Here is a 21,503-nt window from a genome sequence, read left to right as displayed (position 1 = left end):
CAGGAGGCTGTTTGCTACATGGGTCTGGAGTTCACGTGAGAGGTCTGAGTTGAAGGGTGAGCCTGTGTCATCAGCACGTAGATGGTATTGGCAGTTCGACTGAGAAGAGGTCCTGCACCGAGCCCGGGCATTCCGCCAAGTCAGGGAGATGACGAGGACCCCCATAGAGGGAAGGGAAGGCAAGAGAGGCAGGTGGAAGAGGTGGGAGTGAGCCTGTGCCGGTGAGCACGGGACCCACCTGGGCGGTCTCATGGGTGGAAGAGTGTCTGATGGGGCTAGGTTCTAGAAGGAGTGGAGGCAGCAGGTCTGGGCAGCTCAGTGGAGATGGAGGGCAGCTGGGGAGATAGCATGACTTCTGTTGGGAATGACCCCAGACCTGGTGTGAGGGGATGGCATGTGTGTGGGTGGGAGTGAGCCCAGGGGCAGCACCCAAAGCAGCCACAGGGGGAGGGTGAGTTCCTGGGAAGCACTGGTGGGGGGCCGGGGAGAGTGAGATGGCCAGCTGAGCCCCAGAGGGAGGGGCTGGGATGTGGACCGCGGAGGAGAAAGGGTGGGTCCAGGGGAATGGCGGAGGATCCAGGGGTACAGAGGGTCCAGGGGAATGGCGCTTCCCGAGCAGGGCAGTGTGGATTTGCGCACAGGCAGGCTGAGGGGGCTTGAAGGCAGGGCTAAGACGGTTGCCTGGTATTTGTCGGGATTTGATGTGGTTGGCCTTGTCTAGATACTTACTGGTTTTAGAGAAACAATTTCACAGTGATGATAATATGTGCTTACAGAAAACTCAACACTCGGGAGGGATAAAGGATGAAAGTTGTCTGTGTTGTCTGTATTCTCCCTCCCTCCTGGGTACCAGGAAGTTCACCTGGATCACTCCAGACCCTCTTGTGTGTGTTTACACACGCACACGGACATGTGACTGCACGTATGTGCCATTATTAGAAAACAGGATTGGGATCTTACACATACTGTTCTACAATTTTCCTTTTACGTTCCTTTCTGTTAGTATTCCAGAGATCTTTCCATCTTGGTTCACATCATTAAACCTGCCTCATTCACGTTAATGAGTGTAGCGTATCGCAGTGTGGCGTGCCGTCATTTACGACCATCCCCCTAAGATCAAGCACTTCGGTTGTTGATGTTGGTGGGTGGGTTTTGGTTTTCCTGTGCGCCGGGGAAGATGCTCTCTTCACAGGCATGCTACGGTCCAACTAGTTGTTGCTGTCAGAGACATTATTGAACATTAATCTCAGCCCAGCTGCTTTATTATATTAAGACTGGATTATCGGGCGCCTGGGTGGCTCAGTTGGTTAGGCGACTGCCTTCAGCTCAGGTCATGATCCTGGAGTCCCTGGATCAAGTCCCGCATCGGGCTCCCTGCTCAGCGGGGAGTCTGCTTCTCCCTCTGACCCTCCCCCTCTCATGTTCTCTCTATCTCATTCTCTCTCTCAAATAAATAAATAAATTTAAAAAAAATCTTAAAAAAAAAAGACTGGATTATCGCCAGGACTTCTGAGAAATGGTAAATTTAATTTGCCAAAATGGCAACCGCATGTACCACTGTGCTCCAGTTTTCTTGGGCTTGTTGCCCTGGTTTTTTCTATTCAAACCTTCACTGTTAGCAGAATTTTAAATGACTCTATCCTGGCAACAGAACCATCTTGAGTAAACAACTTGGAGAGCGTGTGGTGTCCTCATTTGGAAGAGCTCAGGATTGAGGATTTTATGGTGAGCTTGGAGTATTTTCTTAAGCCGCTCGCAGAACTTTGAGAGACCAGGAAAAAGCTTGAACTGGGTGTTTGAAAACTTTCCATTAGCCCTTGATGAGAGACAGCTCTTTAGCCTGGAACTTGTGGACCCGGGGCCATCATGAATGGGCGTCAGGGCGCCACACTTGGGTTAAGCCTGGCAGCATGTGGCAGGTTCCAGAATATGCTGTTGTAGTGCAGGTGGTCTGCTATTTTCCCTTCTGGTAAGGGAAGTCTGAGGCTGGTAGTCCAGGGACATGGGGGAGCTTGTTCTCTGCTCTTCTGATTCTTTCTGTCCCATCCTCATCCCTGGAGTCCGGCAGCCGGAGGGCAAGTAGGAGGGCCGTGGCCACATGTCAGCTGCCATGCACCACGGCCACACTTACACCCCATGGGCGAGAACTGGTCCCTTGGACAGCATGCTGCAGGAGCGGCTGCGGGGGGCAGTCGGCCTGGGGACTGTGTGTCCCTGTAAAGTGGGGCTCTTACACTAAGCGTCAGGAGAACAGCTACTGAGGTAGGCAGCCACTGTTGGTGTTTATGAGGCTCTGAAACTTGGCGGAATTTTGTCTCTCTGTGCTTTTTTCCTGGAAAAGGGTTCATAGGTTTTTTTTTGTTTTTAGATTTTGAAAGCAGTCTGTGACCCGAAAACGTTCTAAATCCACCAGTTCAAAGGTTGATTGGGTGGTGGTACCTCCCTGAGGTCTACCACCTTCACTAAGCAGTTCACTGTATCCTTTAATAATCTTTGCTGGGGTTCTTAATTTGGGCAAAAGAAGACCAAGTTGATGGCATGAGTAGCTGATCTTCAGATAATCTGTACTTAGAGGTCATCTTCAGAGGACACAGAGGTAGCACGACACGTTTCCTCAGACCTGACAGGCCCCCGTACATCTGCCTGAGTCGCTCTGCCTGCTGGATCTCGGAGCAGCTACTGCGGTTGCCCCCCCAGGGATGAGCACCAGCGTTTGGAGAATGCTACTCAGTGACTGAGGCTGGAATGGAGAAGTTCCCCGGCAGTTTATGCCTATATGTTTAGGTGACCAATTTTTTTTTCTTCTTTTTTTTTAAGTAGGCTTCATACCCAGCACGGAGCCCCATGCGGGACTTGAACTCACGACCCTGAGATCAAGACCTGAGCTGAAATCAAAAGTTGGACGCTGAACTGACTGAGCCACCCAGGTGCCCCTAGTTGACCATTTTTTAAAAATGCTTTTTATTTCTGAAAAGGTGATAAAGGCACAGGATAAAAATGCAAATATTATAAAAGGGTAAACGGAAAAATAATTTCCTTTCCTTCTTATGTCCCAGGAATAATCTATGCATATTTAGCATATTCCTTAAAAACAAAAAACCATGCTATACATTTTCTGCCCCATTTATATTCATATAATTCTGCATCTTGGGAGCTGTTTCTTAGAGAGATCCGCCTCATTCTTTCACACGGCTGTTTGGTGTGTCCCATTTTGTGGCTGTGAGTGTCCGGTAGAAACTCCCTGTTGATGTACATGTCGGTCGCATCCATTCTTTTGCTTCCAGAGCAACACCTTAGTAGTTTTGTTTTTGGGGGGCTTGTAGATCTTTGCACATCTATGTGAATCTGGGTGCTGGACAGATTCCCAGAGGGTGTGCGCAGGGTCAGGGCTGTGGCCAGCAGCGTTCTGATCGCTCTCGCCTGCTGCTCTCAAAGGAGTCATACTGGTCTCTGCTCCCACCAGACACCCCGGAGAGCCCTCTACAGACGCTTCCAGCACTCGGAGTGACTGATTGCTGCCAGTCTCATGGGTGCAAGATGGTGTCTCATTTTAAATTTGCAGTTTAAAGATTACATGAAGGGTTAAATTCTTCTCATGTTTAAAAGCCTTGTGACTTCTTTTTTCTGTGAATTCACCCTCATTTTGTATGCTCATTTTTTATCAGGTTTATTGGTCTTACGTCTATCGCTGTGAAAGAAGGAAATTAGCTCTCTGGTGTATGTAGCAAATACTGTTTTCAAGTTTGAGTTTTGCCTTTAAAAATCCTTATTAAATATACTGCAAATTTAGAAAATTGTAGTTCTGTCCACTTTGTTGTTCTCCCCTTTAATTTATAAGGACCCTCTTGGTCCTCCCCAGAGTTGCATCTGCATTCTGCTTTGCTGCGTGCGTTTCTGTGGCACTCTGCGGCGTGTTCCCCGACATCTCCGTGTCCTGGGCGTTGGTAGCAGTAGAATTCTAGAGATAGCTTTGTGTGTTTGGCACTGTTTGGTGGCAGCAAGCCTACCTCCTGGGTGGTGGTGTGATCCTCATTAAACAAGGGGAATCAAGGGGCGCCTGGGTGGCTCAGTCGTTAAGCGTCTGCCTTCAGCTCAGGTCATCATCCCCGGGTCCTGGGATCGAGCCCCACATCAGGCTCCCTGCTCAGCGGGAAGCCTGCTTCTCCCTCTCCCACTCCCCCTGCTTGTGTTCCCTCTCTCGCTGTGTCTCTCTCTGTCAAATAAATAAATAAAATCTTAAAAACAAAAACAAGGAGAATCGTGTTTGGTTTCTTTGTGATGTTCGCAGCTCAAGCACTACATTCTTAATTCATCAGGATTGCAAAGTCATTCCTTCTTCATTTCTTTGAGGTAATACTTCAATCCAGAGATACTTCTTATCATGGGACTGTTTTTTCGGTGGTACATTTTATGTAGAAAGGCAGGATAAGTGTTTGAGTCTTTCTTTTTATTATGATTTTTTAAAAATTAAAGACTTAGTGCCTCCAAAGGTGACCTTTTTTGTTGTTGGTATCACGATGTCTTGAACTTAAAAATATTTTAAGTCCATTGACGTAGTTATTCTTGTTGATGGTCAGTTTTTTTCTGTCTTTGGCCAGGAGGAGCTTCTTCCTGTTGGCCGTGAGTCCATTCGATTCAACCCTGATGTCTGTCACAGTTTCCTTCCCTCTGGAATGGCAAGCTGCTCTCGGATCCTTCTGCATACTCCTTGTCTCAGTTCTGGAGGCGGCCATGTCTCCGGGAAGCCCTGGTTTCTTTTGGTGGAAAGTGTTATTTCAGCATCACAGTGTGGGCTCTAGGGACGCACGTCGCTACTGGATTGACCACTGTTTCTTTGCCTTTCTGGTGGAGAGAGAGTATGTATACAGACACACGGCACACTCGAGTTCACCCTTGCAACCCCATCCACAGCCCGGGTGTTTCTCTGACCTCGGGGTCCTCTTGTCCTGGTTTTCAAGGACACGAATGATAGAATGGGAATATCCTGGAAGTCCTCATAGGCACACAGAACATTCTCAGAAAGGAATTCCAAGCTACCAGTCAACCTGATCACAGACGATTGTTGGCATTTGTTTTGTATACATTCTTCCAATTTTTCTCCCCATTTTAAGGTAAATTCTGTGTCTATCAAAGAACGTATAGCCATTGTGTGCGGTTCTTTTCCTTTATATTCTTCACTTAGTTCTGCTTGTAAATCTAGAATGCTCACCACTAGCCAGTTCTTACGTTGTCTCTTCAAGTGATTTTAGTTTTCTAAAGTTTGTTTTCTAGCAGTTTTTTCAGGAAGGGCTTATGGGAGTATTCTCCTGTGTCCTAGATGTTGATAAATGTTGGCTGCCTTTACACTTGAAAGTCATTTTGTCTGGATATAAAATTCTTGGCTCACGTTTCTTTGAGTGTCTCAGATATGTTAATCTGTTTGTTTCTGTTGTAGTTTGATAATCTATTTCTTCCCCATTTTAAGTCACCTGGTCTTTTTGCCTGGATGTGTAAAGGAATTTCTCTTTTTTCTTTCAATAGTATTTTTATTAGAATGTGTCTTGGGATTAGGTGTCTGTTTTCCGCCCCCCTCTCTAGGTTTGTGGTGTGGTGTCTTTTTCGTAAGTAGTTTCAGACTTTCTCCCTTCCAGAGAGTTGTCTTGGCTCACACTTCTGGGCGCTCCATTTCCTCGGGCTTTGCCGTGGTTTTCCTCTTCGGAGCCTCCCTCTCCACGTCCACGGGGCCGCCTCTGCCCATCTGTGCTCCTGTTTCTTGAACTCTTTTCCTTCATCTCTTTCTCATTCTTAAAATTTTCCTCCTTTTCTCATTTCGTTTCTTAGGTGCAGTTTCCCGTGTTTCCTGCTTCTGGGCTCCTAGTTTCGTTCATCTCTGATCTCTCCTGAGTTCCGTCACTGCACGCCTGCACTTCGTGATGCTGGCTTAGGGTTCCCCCTAAACTGCGTCCTTCGTGGACTTCAGGGTAGGGTTTTCATCTCCTTTAAGGGCATGTCTTCAAGCACACTGTCATGGTCTGTGGTGGCATTATTTTCCTCCTTATTCTCTTTTAAAATATATTATCTTTGCACAAGATTGGATTTCAGTATTTTCTCTTGTTCACTTTCATGTGGAATTAATTTTCCTGAATATTTAGAAGGGAGGCATGATTTAGAATAGTTTTTTCTAATTTCAGTATTCTAGGGCTCTATATTCTATCGATTTTAGAAAGTTTTAAAAGATGCAGCAGTTTATTTTCTGAGCTCTCCTGGCTCTGTTTTTCTCCCCCACTTTTTTTTTTTTTTTAAAAATTAATGTGGGGCTTGAACTCACAACACTGAGATCAAGAGTCTCATGTTCTGCCAACTGAGTCAGCCAGTCGCCCCTTTGTGTCCCACCTTTAATCAGACTTTCCTTTTCCTCTGTCTCTATCTTCCTGTCCTATAAATTGGGTATTGTATTCCCAGTCATTTCTTTTTAGTGTATTTGGCCTAGAAGGGAGCTTTGGGTAGTTAGCTCTGAGAGTTCCTGGGGCCCGGACTGTTCTAGGTCTTCTGGACGCGCCTGCAAGCCCATGTCAGTTCTCTGCCATTGGACGGTGCTCGGTCCTGGTTGCAGCGCTGCTTCTCTCTGCTTCCTGCTTCGGACCTGCTTCCACCATGGTGACCTTGTCGCTGTCAGTGCTTTGTCCCCACGTGCTGGTATTTTGGGGCTCATCAGGAACACCTCATCACTCAGTCTTGTTACGGACGTTGACTTGGATGTTGGTCGTGCTATCCTAGCTGGTCACGTGTTTTTATGGGGCGATAGGCAGAGATCAAAAACCTTTGTCATCACCATCTTTCCCCAGTGGGACTCCTGGCAGGTTCCGTCGTGGTGCCTGCGAGGCCTCCTCCCCGCCCACAGCGTGTCATCAGTTTCCCCTTTGTTAGGGACAGTTGGTGCTTGGGCACCTCATTCGGTGTCGTGTCAGGTGTGTCAATGGGGAGTAAAAATGCCTTTGCGATCTTATATTTGATCATGCATTTATGTAAAAATGTTACCCATACTCTCTGAAGGAAGATTTAAGACAGGAGCTTGGTTCCTCCTTTTACAAATTTGTCTCTAAGAAGTTCTGTAGAATTTAAATCTGGATGAAAGAGAAGAGGAACCACGTTATTTATAGGCTAGAAGGACATGTGTGACATCTGCACATTTAACCTTATGCTGTTGGAACTTACTCATTAAAAGGAGATGTCATTAGACCCCTAGTTGAAACCAGGTGATCTGACAATTTTGATTGGACTCCTCCTGCCACACGGGAGCGGTGACTCGGGACTGTGAGACTTTCTGGTGACAGGAACCGTACCAGAGAGTTGAGGGCTTGCTTCCTGCCCTCAAAGAGCATGTAGTCTAGTTGGGGAAGAGCAAGAAATAATTTATTTTAAAAACATTTATTTGCAAATAACTAAAACATAAAAGTGTGATATGTTAAAACATGATGGTGACACTGATTCCAGAGTTCTCCAGGACATCCCATTTTTAAGTAGTATGGTTTGATCCGGTGTTGATAGACCATACCTGGCATCACATGACCTCATTTTTGTTTTGGAAGAGAAGGTCCTTCTTGGCCTAATCAAAGTGTTTTAGGAGCAAGAAGAAAGGAACTGACTGTTCCAGAGATGGTTTTTGGCTCAGGGATGACAACTCAAACCCCTGCCCCAGAGGGCACATGGGGGACAGGACAGCGCTCCTGGGGCCATGGTAGTGGGGTGGTGCTGTGGTTTGGGTCTGCTCTGGAAGCCAGAGGACAGCAAAACAGAGGCACTTAGCAGGCGGGCGGTTTGTGTGGCAGAAAGGGAATGTGGAAACAGGCTCAGGGCGGAAGGGCCCATTCAGGGAAAATCCAGGAGGTGGGGCAGAATTATCTCCAATAATTCTCCAGGGTGTGGTGCGTTTAGCAGGAGGGCAGGATAGTTCCGCGTGGGGCGTGGGGAGGGGGGAGGTAGGGGACCACTGAGACTCCTGGTTTGGGGACGGCACGGTCAGGCCATCATAGGCCATCATGACTTTGGAGGTGGACCGAGGAAGCGGGAGGCTGTCAGGTAGGGGCTGGTCTGCTGGTTAAGGACGGAGGCCAGGAGCGGTGTTTGTGAACTGCTTCTCACTTCTCAGAGAACACTACCATTCGGTGGTCTGAAGCGAGGAGAACCCTACGTTAAACAGTGCACAGCCGCTGCCGTGCTCTGGGACACACGCGGTTAGTAGTGAGCCTCATGTCACAGGTCACGATTGTGATCTCCCTGTCCCTGTCTGTCTCGGTTTTGTAGGTGGCAGAGACCCAGTCCTGCGTGAGTTTGGCTCCTGCCCACTCCCCGGCCACTCTCCTCTCCCTCTGGATGATGTCAGAACAGGACCTGGCGGATGTGGTGCAGATTGCCGTGGAAGACCTGAGTCCTGGTCACCCAGGTATGGCGCTGTGGGACAGTACGTGGATTCTTAGTCTCTCTTCTTCAGAAATCCAGAAGCACTTGCAGAAATTCTCTTTCCTTTAAAAAGTAAAGCGAGAGAAAAGGTGATGCGTGTGCTAATTGTGGAGAGTGGAAACCTTAGCCCTGCATCCGTCCATCCCAAGGGCAGCCACCCGGCACCCACAGCCTCTGCTCTCCCCTTCCTCCCCTACCCGCGGCGGTCCTGTGACACGTGGGGTTCCACCACTTTCCTCCTCACAACCTCCTCTTTTTAAAGTTCATTACTGCAGTTGCTTGCTTTGTAGGTGTGTACCAGTCTGCCTCGGGTACTCTGACTCAGTGGACCTCTTCCCTGTAGATGGCATTTACTTTGTGTGGCTTTCCTTTTATGTACACCCTGCAGTAAAGAGCCTTGCTTGGATCTCTTGGCAAATATTTCTGTAGGGTAAGTTCCCAGAAGTAGAATTGCTGTGTATGTTCAAAATTTTGATAAGACACTGGCAGATTTCCCAGAAATGTTTATGAAGTTATTTTTTCATTGACTGCGAGAACTTTTTTTTCTGTACTCTTGTTAAGGTGGGTAATTTTTCTTAATGATGCTAAAAGCACATATCTACTCTGAAACTTTATTTGTTTTGGGAAGATTCTTTATAAAAGTAACCCTAAGTTTTAGGAATTTCATTTATGAAAAAGCTTTGTTTACACATTTATTTTAGAAGATTTCTTCATAAATTTCTTTTCCTTTTTTTGTCTTTTGATTTCATAATTTTAATAATAGAATACCTAATATTAAACTGTCCGCAGTTTCCTAAAATCAAATATCTTTTTTTTTTTTAATTTTATTATGTTATGTGAGTCACCATACATCATTGGTTTTTGATGTGGTGATCCACGATCCACTGTTTTCATATAACAGCCAGTGCTCCATGCAGTGCGTGCCCTCCTTAATACCCATCACCGGGCTAACCCATCCCCCCCCCCAAAACCCTGTTTGTTTCTCAGAGTCCATAGTCTCTCATGGTTCATCTCTCCCTCCAATTCCTCCCCCCCCATCATTTTTCCCTTCTCCTAATGTCCTCCATGCTATTCCTTATGTTCCACAAATAAGTGAAACCATATGATAATTGACTTTCTCTGCTTGACTTATTTCGCTTAGCATAATCTCTTCCAGTCCCATCCATGTTGATGTAAAAGTTGGGTATTCATCCTTTCTGATGGCTGAATAATATTCCATTGTATATACGGACCACATCTTCTTTATCCATTCATCTGTTGAAGGGCATCTCAGCTCTTTCCACAGTTTGGCTATTGCAGACATTGCTGCTATGAACATTGGGGTGCATATGGCCCTTCTTTTCACTACATCTGTGTCTTTGGGGTAAATACCCAGGAGTGCAATTGCTGGGTCATAGGGTAGCTCTATTTTTAAATTTTTGAGGAACCTGCACACTGTTCTCCAAAGTGGCTGTACCAACTTGCATTCCCACCAACAGTGTAAGAGGGTTCCCCTTTCTCCACAACCTCTCCAACATTTGTTGTTTCTTTCCCTGTCCATTTTTGCCATTCTAACTGGTGTAAGGTGGTATCTCAATGTGTTTTTTTTTTTTTTTTTTTTAAAGATTTTATTTATTTGACAGAGATAGAGAGAGGGAGAGCACAAGCGGGTGGAGTGGCAGGCAGAGGGAGAGGGAGAAGCAGGCTCCCCGCTGAGGAAGGAGCCCGATGTGGGACTCGATCCTAGGACCCTGGGATCATGACCTGAGCCGAAGGCAGCCGCTTAACCGACTGAGCCACCCAGGCGCCCCTCTCAATGTGGTTTTGATTTGAATTTCCCTGATGGCTAATGATGATGAACATTTTTTCATGTGTCTGTTAGCCATTTGTATGTCTTCCTCAGAGAAGTGTCCTTTCATATCTTCTGCCCACTTTTTGACGTGATTATTTGTTTTTTGGGTGTTGAGTTTGAGAAGTTCTTTATAGATCTTGGATACCAGCCCTTTATCTGTAGTGTCATTTGCAAATATCTTCTCCCATTCTGTGGGTTGCCTTTTTGTTTTGTTGACTGTTTCCTTTGCTGTGCAGAAGCTTTTTATCTTGATGAAGTCCCAAAAGTTCATTTTTGCTTTTGTTTCACTAGCTTTTGGAGATGTATCTTGAAAGAAGTTGCTGTGGGCAATGTCAAAGAGGTGACTGCCTATGTTCTCCTCTAGGATTTTGATGGATTCCTGTCTCACATTGACAAGGTCTTTCATCCACTTTGAGTTTATCTTTGTGAATGGTGTTAGAGAATCATCGAGTTTCATTCTTCTGCATGTGGCTGTCCAATTTTCCCAGCACCATTTATTGAAGAGACTGTCTTTTTTCCATTACATGTTTTTTCCTGCTTTGTCAAAGATTATTTGACCATAGAGTTGAGGGTCCATATCTGGGTTCTCTATTCTTTTTTAAAGTTTGAAGTGAGAACTGCACACGACAAAATCACTGAGTGTTTTAGTTGCCTGGTTATTATTTTTGGGATAGTAGAATTGAAATGCTGACTTTTTTTTTTTCCCCTACAGAAAAGAGAATTTTCAGAAATCTCATAAGAAAGTACAATGATGTCTATCTTTTATGATCTGATATGTTAATTGAAAAAACTTCATTTAGAACTTAGTTATGGTCTGGAAGGGAGAGCAGTATAAATGATTTTAGAATTAAATGACCAGTCACAAAGAAATGGAGGCACTCTTTTTGGGATGCTGTGCTTTTTCTCTTATTTTGCCTCTAATTTGTTTGTAAGAACCACCGTCACCTATTGGCTGGTGAGATCACGAGCCTGTCAAGTCACTGAGCAGAGTTAGGACGTGTGAGTGCAGCTGGGTGACCACAGCCTTCTCTGTGACAGCTGGCCAGCTTGTTTAGAGTGAGAGCTTGGAGCCTTGGCCTCATCAGCACCACACCTTAGATGCCACTGAGCTAAAAAAAAAAAAAAAAAAAAAAAAGCAGAAACACTATCACTGTCCATAAAATTTTTAAAAATAACTTCATATTTTGGTAGGTGAATGACCATTTAGAAAATACACTGCGATGTTATAAAAGAAAAATGTTCCAGTTACATAAATTTTAAACCTTTTTAGAACAATTAAAGTTCTGGATAGTTTACTTCCCAAATAAATTGTTTCTCCGTAGATTATAGTTCAGAGAAGGCTTAGAGAAATCGTTTCTAACCTTGGTTTTGTCCAGTCTCCCCTCCTGAAATAACCGGGAACTCTAGTTTGTGCAGCGCTCTCTGAGGCCTTTGTAGACAGCTTCCGATCTCTGGTCCAGAAGGACCCGCACATGCCCAGCACGTCCCATGGTGCACACACGTGTGTGCCTCCAGAGGGGGCCTGAGACTGAGATGATTTTTCCTTCATCTCTAAGATACGGACTTTGTAAAATTTAGAAGTAGTTAACCAAGTGGAAGAAATGAAAATGTCCCATGGTCCTAGCAGGAGAACTGCTTACTGGCGTGGGCATCCTTCTACTTTTTTCTGCTGTTTAGGTCTGTCTGCATCTGCACATCCTCCCCACATGGCTGTACGCACTTAAGCCGTCTGGCATGGACATAGAGGCCGCCTTCATCAGGCCTGGCCTTCCAGTTGATTGTCATGGCTTTAACATGAACATTGAGTTCTTTTATCTAATTCTAAGAGTAACGTGTGCAAAATTATGCAAAGCAATGCAGGCAACTTGTGCAAATGTAGCAAAGGACAGCTGCCTGGCCCAGAGCCACTCGTTGCTGGAGCGCTGCTGGGTTCACCTCTGTCGTCGGCTGTGGGCGCACCTCCTTCTATGTGGCTGCTTTGCTGCCCTTTGCTTAAAGCCTGGCGGTAGTTCTCGCTGCCGCAGGGCGTCTTCTCCCAGTTACAGGAACGAGCTCTGTGGCCCTGGACAAGTCACTTAACCTCACTGGACTTGCTTCCTGTGCAGCAAATGAAAAGGATTAGAGTAATGATTGCCAGGCTCTCTGTCCCCTGGTCCTGGTACAATTCACCAGTTTCTAGTAGGAGTAGACTAAGGTTTTGAGAACCTATGTTTTGCTAATCACAAACACCTTTAGGCATGGATTTTTCCTTTTTTTACTTAATTAAATGAGAATTCATTCCCACACATTTCTGTGGAGGTGGTTGAGGCAATCGTGCTGCGCAGGATCTACAGGGCACGGTGCGAAGCCCTTTGGTAAGCAGGATGCTTCTTGTGACTGTTGGCCCTTGGCTGGTTTCTGCAAGGTACAGCTTTGGGTAACTTACCTCTAGGAAATCAGTTTACAGCTCTTGCCTAGGACCCACGAAAGGTTTGTGTTTGAGCCCTAGGACTATTTATCATTAAATTTTGGTTTCTTGATGCATCATCTGGTATGTACAGGCTTAAGGCATTGACAACTTAAAAAATCGAGCTGTGATTTGGAACCTCAGTCTATCCTCCTTGTCACAGTGGCTTGCTTTGCTGGAGGTGGGGGCAGGGCTCCTAGCTTCCCCCCAACCCTCCCTTAGCAGATGAGGAATCATAGGCCGGCAGCTGTGCTTTGTCCACACGTGCACAGCTTTGTGTGAAAGGGGCAGGGGAGGTCTCTGCTCTGCATAGGCTGGTGTCACACTGTGAGCTGGTTGGAGTTCCAGCTCTGCGTGGGACTGCAGGGAAGGCGGCTCGGCTTCGCTGAGTGGAGGTGGTTGGGCGGTGGGTGGTTCTGGGAGGGTTGGGGAGAGGATCGGGGACGTGGTCAGACAACACTGTCCGAACAAGGCAGACAGGATGCCTGTCACAGTGAGTCTGTCCTGCTTGACCGGAGTGTGGGGTGCACCTGAAAGGTGGACGGATGATACCCCAAGGTGTGTGTGCACTCACGTCTGTTCTCACCAGGGCTGTGGCAGACGTGCTTCTGTGCGCACACACACACACACCATTGTACTGTTTGTGTTCTACGTGCACACCCGTGTGTTCTCACATCCTAGTACCCCTTCTGTAGAAGAGATTCCCAAACTGCTTTACATTAGAAAGTAAGGTGAAGCCATGGAGCAGGAGGGCATCTCTGTATTACGTCTGCGTCCACGTGTGGCCGTGCAGGAAGGAGGAGGAGAAATACACTGGGCAGGGAATGCTGGTGACTCCGGGCATGGAGAGGACAAGGGAAAATCCTGCAGTGAAATGGAAAGGTCTTCATGGTATGACGTGAAGACAAATGCTGAATCTGAAACTCTGTACCATTGCAAGTTTGTAGATGTTTCGAGGTTGACTAGGCCTGGGGCCAAGGCTCAGGGATGGAGAGAAGTGTGGCTCAGGATTGTGATTGTGGATGGCTCTGGTGTTTGTTTCTCTTCAGTGCTGTGTTTGTAGTGCACTTGGGATGGAGGGAAGGGGCTGGGTGCTGACTGTGGGTGGAGCCGCTGGCCCCCTGCACCGGTGCTGGGCGGCGTGCACTGGGCAGCTGCTGCGTGCAGAAGCACTGTGGGCGGGGAGGCCCTCCATGTGCCGTGTCTCGTCTGCGCGTAGGAAGGCGGCATGGGCACACAGGGCTTTGATTTTCCAAATGAGGTAGCCAACCGACAGGCCTTTAACTTGGAGAGGAGTCCTTACTGGTCTTGGATTTTGTGAAGCTGGAAGTCAGGTGGGGGAGCTGCAGCGAGCCCTCGGGGCGCGGCGTGTGGCTCCAGTGTGCAGGGTCTTGGGTTTGCGAGAGCTACGACGGACGCTGTTCGTGCCGAGGCCGGGCGGCAGCAGGCCCTGCGCTTACGCCCGCTGTGTCTGCGTCGGTTTGCAGTCGTGCTGGAGAACCATGTGGTGGCGGACGACGACGAGCCGGCCCTGAAGCGCCAGCGCCTGGAGATCAACTGCCAGGACCCCTCCATCAAGGTGAGCGCCTCCCTGCGCCTCCTGCCGTTCCTGCCGGGGCTGCCCACACCCCTGCACCGTCCCCGGGGCCCCACGGAGGGCGACCCCCTGCCCGGGAGGGGCTCCCCACGGCTGGATCTCCGCGGTGACCCAGGGCGCATGGCCTCTGCGGGCCCGCTGCATGTGCGCGGACCCGGGAGCCCAGAGCCGGTCCCTCGCGCGCTGCCTTCCAGTCCGGCCCTCGAGGAGGAGGTGGAGGCGGCCTTCCCTGCGCCTGGCAGCTGCGTGGTGAGGAGTCTTGTCGGGGCGGGGCCGCGGTGATCACCGTGTGGCTGCCCCACGCAGTGGGCCCGCTGTTAGACAAGCCTGTCGGTTCTTGAGAAGCTCAGTGGGCTACACGTGCACCGCGCAGCCGCGCTCCCTGTGCCCTGGTCCCTGCGCCCTGTGCCCACTCTGGCCCACCCCCCAACTTGAGGGCGGGAGAGGAGAGGACAAGCAAATTCCCCGTTGCTAAACATTGCCCGGGCCGCGGGCCGGCTGCGGGAACCAGTGCGGGTGCTCATGGGCGCAGGTGCGGGTGTGTGCGGTGGCTCGGGCCCCAGGGGATGGTTGCGGGAAGCAAGGGGCGCTCCTGGCCCAGGGTGGGCTCGTTGCAGGGGAAGGCGGCGGGTGCTGGAGACTGGAGCCTGCACTGTTGCAGCCGGAGGCGCCCTGCTGGCCACTGGGTGGCAGGCTTGCCGTGCACAAGCCCTTGGCCGTGCGTCCCGGGTGTGCGCCTCCCGGCTGGACGGGCTGGCCTGCCTGTGTGTGCCAGACCGGTGCCCAGAGCAGCACCCTGCACGCTGCTGCAGTGTTTTCTCTACGGACCGGGCTCACACGCGGGGACAGCGTGCCGCAGTTGGGTCTCCGCACGTGCTTCCAGCAGAAACAAAGGAGCCCAGGTGCAGGGACTGTTCTGTTGGGAGTAGACACAGTTGGAATTAGGGAATCGTGAGCAGGGTCCTTGCGGCTGTCCCCTGCAGTCACGGCAACCCTTCTGAGCGGTTTCTTTTCTCCACTTGCAGTCGTTCCTGTACTCCATTAACCAGACCATCTGCTTGCGGCTGGATAGCATTGAGGCCAAGCTGCAGGCCCTGGAGGCTACCTGCAAATCGTTAGAAGAAAAACTGGACCTGGTCACCAACAAGCAGCACAGCCCCATCCAAGTCCCCATGGTGGCGGGCTCCCCTCTCGGCGCGACCCAGACGTGCAACAAAGTGCGATGGTAAGAGCCCAGTGGAGGGTGGGCCGCCTGCGCCCCAGGCTCCCGGCCTGGCTGCTCAAGTCGCCTTGCACACAGCTCGGTGGCTCTGGTTTAGTTAGCCGCAGACCTCACACGTGATGACGCCCAGCCCCAGCGCCTGGAAGTCGTCCCCACGGTTTCTGTCGGACAGAAGCCACACTGACACATCTTCTCTCTGGAACAGAGCCATCAGGTCTTTGAAGATGTGCCTTTCTTTCCTTTTTCTCGGTTCTGTCTGGCCTGTGTGCACACATAGGTAGGGTTTCTCCATTTTACTTGAGTGTCCCAGATTTTCCCTTCATATCAGTAGTTTTTATTGTGTCTTTTTTTTTTTTTTAATATTTAGAGTCTAACGTTAGTGATGTGTGTGGTAGTTCATGTACTGTTTGAGTTGAAACTTGATAAAGGATTTACTTAGATGGGACAGGTGTGTCACAGTGTTTGGCCTGTTCATGTGTGTTCGTCCTCGGTGCCCTGTGAGATGCCGGAGCTCCTGAGATGAGCTAAAGCTCAGGCTCGGGGCACCCGTGTCCATCAGTCTTGCCATCTTTATCTTTTCCCACGGCTGGCCCCAAAGACGTCCAGTCTGTGGTGGTGGCGGGATTTGTCTTCGTAGCTGATGAGAGCGTGGAGCGTGTTTGCTGGGGGCCCTGCTGCAGTGTCTGCTGGGCTCTGCCCCGTCCATGTGCCCCGAGACAAGAGCACGGGACGGCTTGGTGGACTCGCCAGGGGGTGTGGGATTGCGGAGGGGCTCCTGGTGTGGTTTGGGGATGCTTCCCTTTGAAGATGGCCCCTGTTCTGGTTTGTGTGGGATGCTGTGGATGACCCCTGCTGTGTGGGTACGATTAATAGAGCCTCCAGTGACTGACTCCACAGTGTCCCCGTGTGTTTGGCATGCTGTGTGGCCTCACACGTGACCTCTGTCCCTGAGTGGGGGGTGGGGGGTAGTCCGTGGTGTTGCTCTGAGACGGGCCTCTGGCCCGTGTTTGTATGTGTCCTGCTAGATCCAGCCTGTCTTTTCTCCCAGCAGACCATGGCTGAGCATGTGCTCTGCAGCAGGGACACTCACCCCATCAGAACCAGCGCCTTTGGTTCAGAATCCTTTTTCTGTGATGCCTACTTACCCTATGATGTAACATTGAGAAAATACAGTTTATCTTGGAAAAATGAGTATAATGTTAGTTGTAATGTGAGGAGAAATAAAAGGGTAGAAGGTACAATAAATGACGTGTGGTTGGGCTTGTAAGTGGTCGGGTGAAATACACAAGGAGGCAATGAGCAGGCCAGATGCCCACCTCGTCCGTCGGGTCCTGGTGCCCGCGAGCGCTGTTGCACTAGTCCACACACACCGGGAACTCGGATGCCAGTTGTCGTGGAGTCTTACCAAATGATGAGCAATTCTTGGTGTAGTTTCAAGTAAAAAGCAAAATGTAATTTTTTCTAGACTTGAACAGTAGTTGAATTCCTGGGAGATTTGTTAGAGTAAAACTATCCAAAAATATTTTGTGTATAAACGTAGAGCAGAGTAAGATTTTAGGCTCAGACAGTTGTTAGAATCATGTTTTTCCTCATACGAGCGGGGGCCTGGGACATTTGAAGTTTGCGCAGCAAGATTTTTGTTAGATGAGACCATCTTGGGTACTGAAGAGGTCTTCGTCTTCTTGGCCCTACGCACTAAATCTCAGTGGTGTCTCGTGAGTATGATGACCCAGTGTACCCCACTGGATTTCAGAGCCCCCCTGCCCACTGCCACCCCCCAGAGTCTCCACTGGGAACTGCTGCTCTGAGGAGTAAGAAGAGAAAGAAGGACATGCCGCTTCCAGCTCATAAGCCAGAAGCTGGCTTGTGCGGAGGATGGTCCTCATTTTGTCACTTTCTTACCTGTGTTTGGAAGAGCTGACCTTTGTGAGTCGGGGGAGTATCCATTCGGATCCTACCGTTGATTACTTGTGACGGTCCCGGTGGGGTCAGCGACAAGTTGGAGGTCTGAAGAGTGCACCTTGTGAGCAGCTTGTTTTGGGATTCCTCCTGTGTCCAGAGCAGGGCGTATTCTTGGGAGCACAGGCCTCTGCATGGCACAGGCTCCCATGGTCTGAAGCCGCGGGCTGACCTGGGCCAGGTCACATAGTTGTATTAACTGTCCTCATCTCGAAAACCAGGACAAGGTGAAGGTGACCTAGGCCTGCCTTAGGGCTCCGTTGGCATCTCCCAAAGTTTTAACAATGAAGCTGGCGGGTGGGGGGAGGGTGGCTCTGCTTCTTCTGGACTTGTGCCCCCAGACCGGTGTGCCATGTTCCTCCGGGTTTTGGGTTGTCTGATGATGGAGGGGCTTCAGCATTTTTGGGATTGCAGGCCTAGTGGGGAGACCCCATCAGCACTTCCCTGGGCAGAAATCCTACCATGCTCCCTGCTGCCAGCTATGATTTAGACCTGCTATGGTTTCCTCCATGTGTATTAACAAGTGGTAGAGTGAAAAGAAAGTTTTCTGATATTGACTCAGATGTATAACCTAGTCCATCCAAATTGGCTAGGTTTTCTGGTTTTAAAGAATTGTACTGGTGATGTAAAAGCAAACCATTACAGAATGCATTTACTGTGTCTCGGCACAAGGTTTGTTAATATTGTTAATAAAACCATTACATACGGAAACCGACGGAAGGGTAGTAAAAGGGACAGTCCTTTCTCTATTCTCTCCTAGGCATGGTTTTAAATAGTATGTATACAAATGATTTTTTCTTTTTAAAGATTTTATTTATTTATCAGAGACAGAGACAGAGCACAGCAGGGGGAGAGGCAGAGGGAGAGGGAGAAGCAGGTTCCCTGCTGAGCGGGGTGCCTGACGTGGGACTCGATCACAGGACCCTGGGAACATGACCTGAGCCGAAGACAGACGCTTAACCAACTGAGCCACCCAGGCGCCCCTATACAATGATTTTTAAAGAAATAAGACAACAGTTGAAAACCACTAACACGAAATTCTAGGGAGAAGTAAAAGATAGGAATTTAATTCCAGTATATCAGTGAAAAAAATACATGGTTTAATTAGAAAGTTACTAATTTGTAAACACATAAGTAATTGAAAATTTTATGTATGTAGTGTGGGCAGTGAGTGGAACATAGAAAAGGGAAAGTCTCCAAAACTAATTAAAAATTGGTTCACATTCTGAGTAACAAAGTACTTTTACCAATTATTTATTTTGGGCCTCAGGTATTTAAGATAAAAGTTAGAAGTATATAAGTTCTGGATTATTTTACATGCAAACCATATGGTTTTGAGAACTTAAGATTCCTTAGGCCCATTTGCATTTGTTGTGGATGATTTTGTGGGGAGGTCTGAGTGTAACTGGGCCAGACAGACGGAGGCACCGTAAAGGTCTTTTCAGTTAACGAGGATTCTGGGTGGTGGGTGAGAAACCATCCCCTGAAACCACTCGCCCTTGCATTTGGAGAGGCTGCCTGTGGCCCAGAGCCAGCCCCGAACCCGCGGAGCAGAGCTCAGTCCCTCTACGCTCTGAGATTCACTCACCTGTTGGTTATTTCTAATAACAGCTAGCCCAGATTAGCCCACGCTCTTAGCTCTGACAGTTCTTTACTCGTTCTCTGTGCTCCCCGGAGTGTGGAAGGCAGCAGAAGGCTGCCAACCTCAGCTGGCATTTAGCACCCAGATTTTTCAGATTCTATACCTGAATGAGATTTTCTAAATAAATTCAAGAAAAAGCAGTGGAGAAAGAAAATCTTTACCTGTGATGCTAACGCCTAATCATTGTGATAAAAATGTTTGCGAGGGTCTTTGGAGGGGTTTCATCCCATGATGGTGTTCTCCTTGGGGAAAAGGAAAACGGACTGGAATTGCTGCAGGTAGGTGATTTTCTTCCTTGAAAGTGCACCGTAAATTTGGATTTTGCTTAATTGTGATTCTGGGTGTAGCAACTTAAGGCTTTACCTCTGAAGCTGCTTTCCCGTGGGTGGTGGAAGTGGCAGGTGGCTGGAGCCCCCCGTGATGAGCCGAGGCAGTCCCTGTACCGTAGGCTCGTCCTCCCAGGGGCCTCCGTTGGATAACTTGGACGGGAGGGATCAGGTGTACGGACAGGGACACTTACATAGATCAGCGTAGAAATTCCTCTTTGGCACTTCTCTGAAGCTAGACACAGAGCTCTTTGAAGAGGGCCCAGTGAGCAGGACACGGCTGAGCACGGCGCTGCCCTCATGGATGGCCGCTGGAAGGCTGGACTGCGCCCGAGCAGAGCAGTGCCCAGATCAGGGGACAGAGGACCTGCTTGTGCGGCGGGGTCTTTTATTTATTTATTTTTTAAGATTTTATTTATTAGAGAGAGACAGAGAGAGAGAGAGAGATGGAGAGCACAGAGGGAGAAGCAGACTCCTCACCGAGCAAGGAGCCTAATTCAGGACTCGATCCTAGGATCCCAAGATCATGACCTGAGCTGAAGGCAGACGCTTAAGCACCCAGGTGCCCCGTGCGGCGGGGGTCTTATAGGGCCGGACTCCTGGGTGAGTCAGAGAGCAACTCAGACCCGGGTGTTCCGTGTTTGTTTTTATTAACAGGATGTACTAATTAAAAAAATGCTTGTGTTTCTTACTTTTAAAAGCAATATGTTTTTATTTTTTTATGCACAAATGGTTTATTTTTATTGAGGTATAATTGCCCTACAACAGATTTTTATTTTTAAAAGCTTAAAAGTTTTTTTTGTTTTTGTTTTTTAGAGTTTTAGTGTGTTTCTACGATTTTAAAACAATTGTGGTAAATCAGTGGCGTCTTTATAATACTCAGACATAAAAAAGTGATTTCTTTTCAAAATCATCTTTTCCTTCAGAGAGCTGTCATACAAGACATACGGAGGAGGAAAATTGTTTTAGTTTCCCGTAAGCTGATTATTTACCCGCAGAGAGCTGAAATATTTGATCAACAAATTATTTAAATTCCCTCTACTACGGTTGCAGAGTCTTTGTTTTATTTCCCACAGGGCCTTTTGTTTTAAAGCTTGATGGATATTTGTGGAAAGGCTGTTCTTTGAGCCCTGTGGCTTCTGGATAGAGAGAGGACCCCTTCTGAGCATCTCTCTTTCCAGCCTTGGAGCGCTGGTGGTGGGCGCTGGTCAGTGTTCAGAGCCGCTCACTCGGGGCCACTGACCTTTTCAGTCAGGAGTGTAGCATTTTGGAGGCTTTGGAATGTGACAAACTCCAGATAGGGCTGTTTGAATCATGAAGAAATGGTTTGGTCTCAGCCATGACAGACTCATGTACAGATTTTGCGTTTTTGATGTTTCCACTTACTTTTGTAGACGTAGGATTTCTCTTCGTGACTGATCTACACTACCTTGCCCAGCTGCCCACTTTTAGTGACCTAATCATGATACCCTGTACATGGCTGAATACTAGCCAAGGAAAAACCTATAGCTTATGCACATACGATTTGGGGAATCATGAACATAATCTGATGACTCAGATATAATCTGATAACCAAAGCAGATAATAAACGTGTAGCCAAATGTTTGCATAGATCATGCCCATTCTTACAATCTGGAGTACTTCTCTAGCGTTGGAGTAACTCTTGTAACTCATTGGTTGGGATGTGTGGATCCATTTGGACAGAGTTACCATCTTAACACCATGGAGTCTTCTCCCTTATGCAGGTCTTTAATTTCTAGTTTTCAGTGTGTAGCTCTTTTTCCTATTTTGTTAAATTTTTCTCTAAGTATGCCGTATTTTTAGATGCTATTATTAATGGTATTGTGTTTTAAATTCTAATTTCCATTTGTTCACTGGTAGTGTGTAGACATAGAGTAGGTTTTTGTTTACTGACCTTTATCCTGCATCATTTCTAAATTCACTTGTTTTAGTAGCTTTTGTGTAGAATTTAAAAGAGAGTGAAGTGTATGTAGTCATATATATATATATAGTTTTTTACATAAAGAGCGTTTTTATTTCT

The 21,503-nt window shown here is 48.0% G+C and overlaps 1 protein-coding gene across 6 annotated transcripts in view; it reads left to right on the top strand.

Moving 5' to 3' along the window:
• The window catches only part of BANP (BTG3 associated nuclear protein), a 132,669-nt gene that overhangs the window by 18,665 nt on the left and 92,501 nt on the right, over positions 1-21,503 (top strand). For 5 of the 6 annotated variants that reach the window (XM_078062987.1, XM_078062990.1, XM_078062989.1 and 2 more), the window contains exons 2-4: positions 8,284-8,422; positions 14,204-14,295; positions 15,339-15,538. In XM_078062987.1, the coding sequence (XP_077919113.1) occupies positions 8,284-8,422; positions 14,204-14,295; positions 15,339-15,538 (431 nt within the window). The remainder of the gene's footprint in view (positions 1-8,283; positions 8,423-14,203; positions 14,296-15,338; positions 15,539-21,503) is intronic. The other variant, XM_078062988.1, reaches the window with a different exon arrangement.

The sequence above is a fragment of the Halichoerus grypus genome, chromosome 15 (genome assembly GCF_964656455.1).
Source record: "Halichoerus grypus chromosome 15, mHalGry1.hap1.1, whole genome shotgun sequence".
Taxonomy (NCBI): Eukaryota; Metazoa; Chordata; class Mammalia; order Carnivora; family Phocidae; genus Halichoerus; species Halichoerus grypus.
The sequence above is the reverse complement of the archived record's forward strand: the minus strand, read 5'-3'. Positions and strand labels throughout refer to the sequence as shown.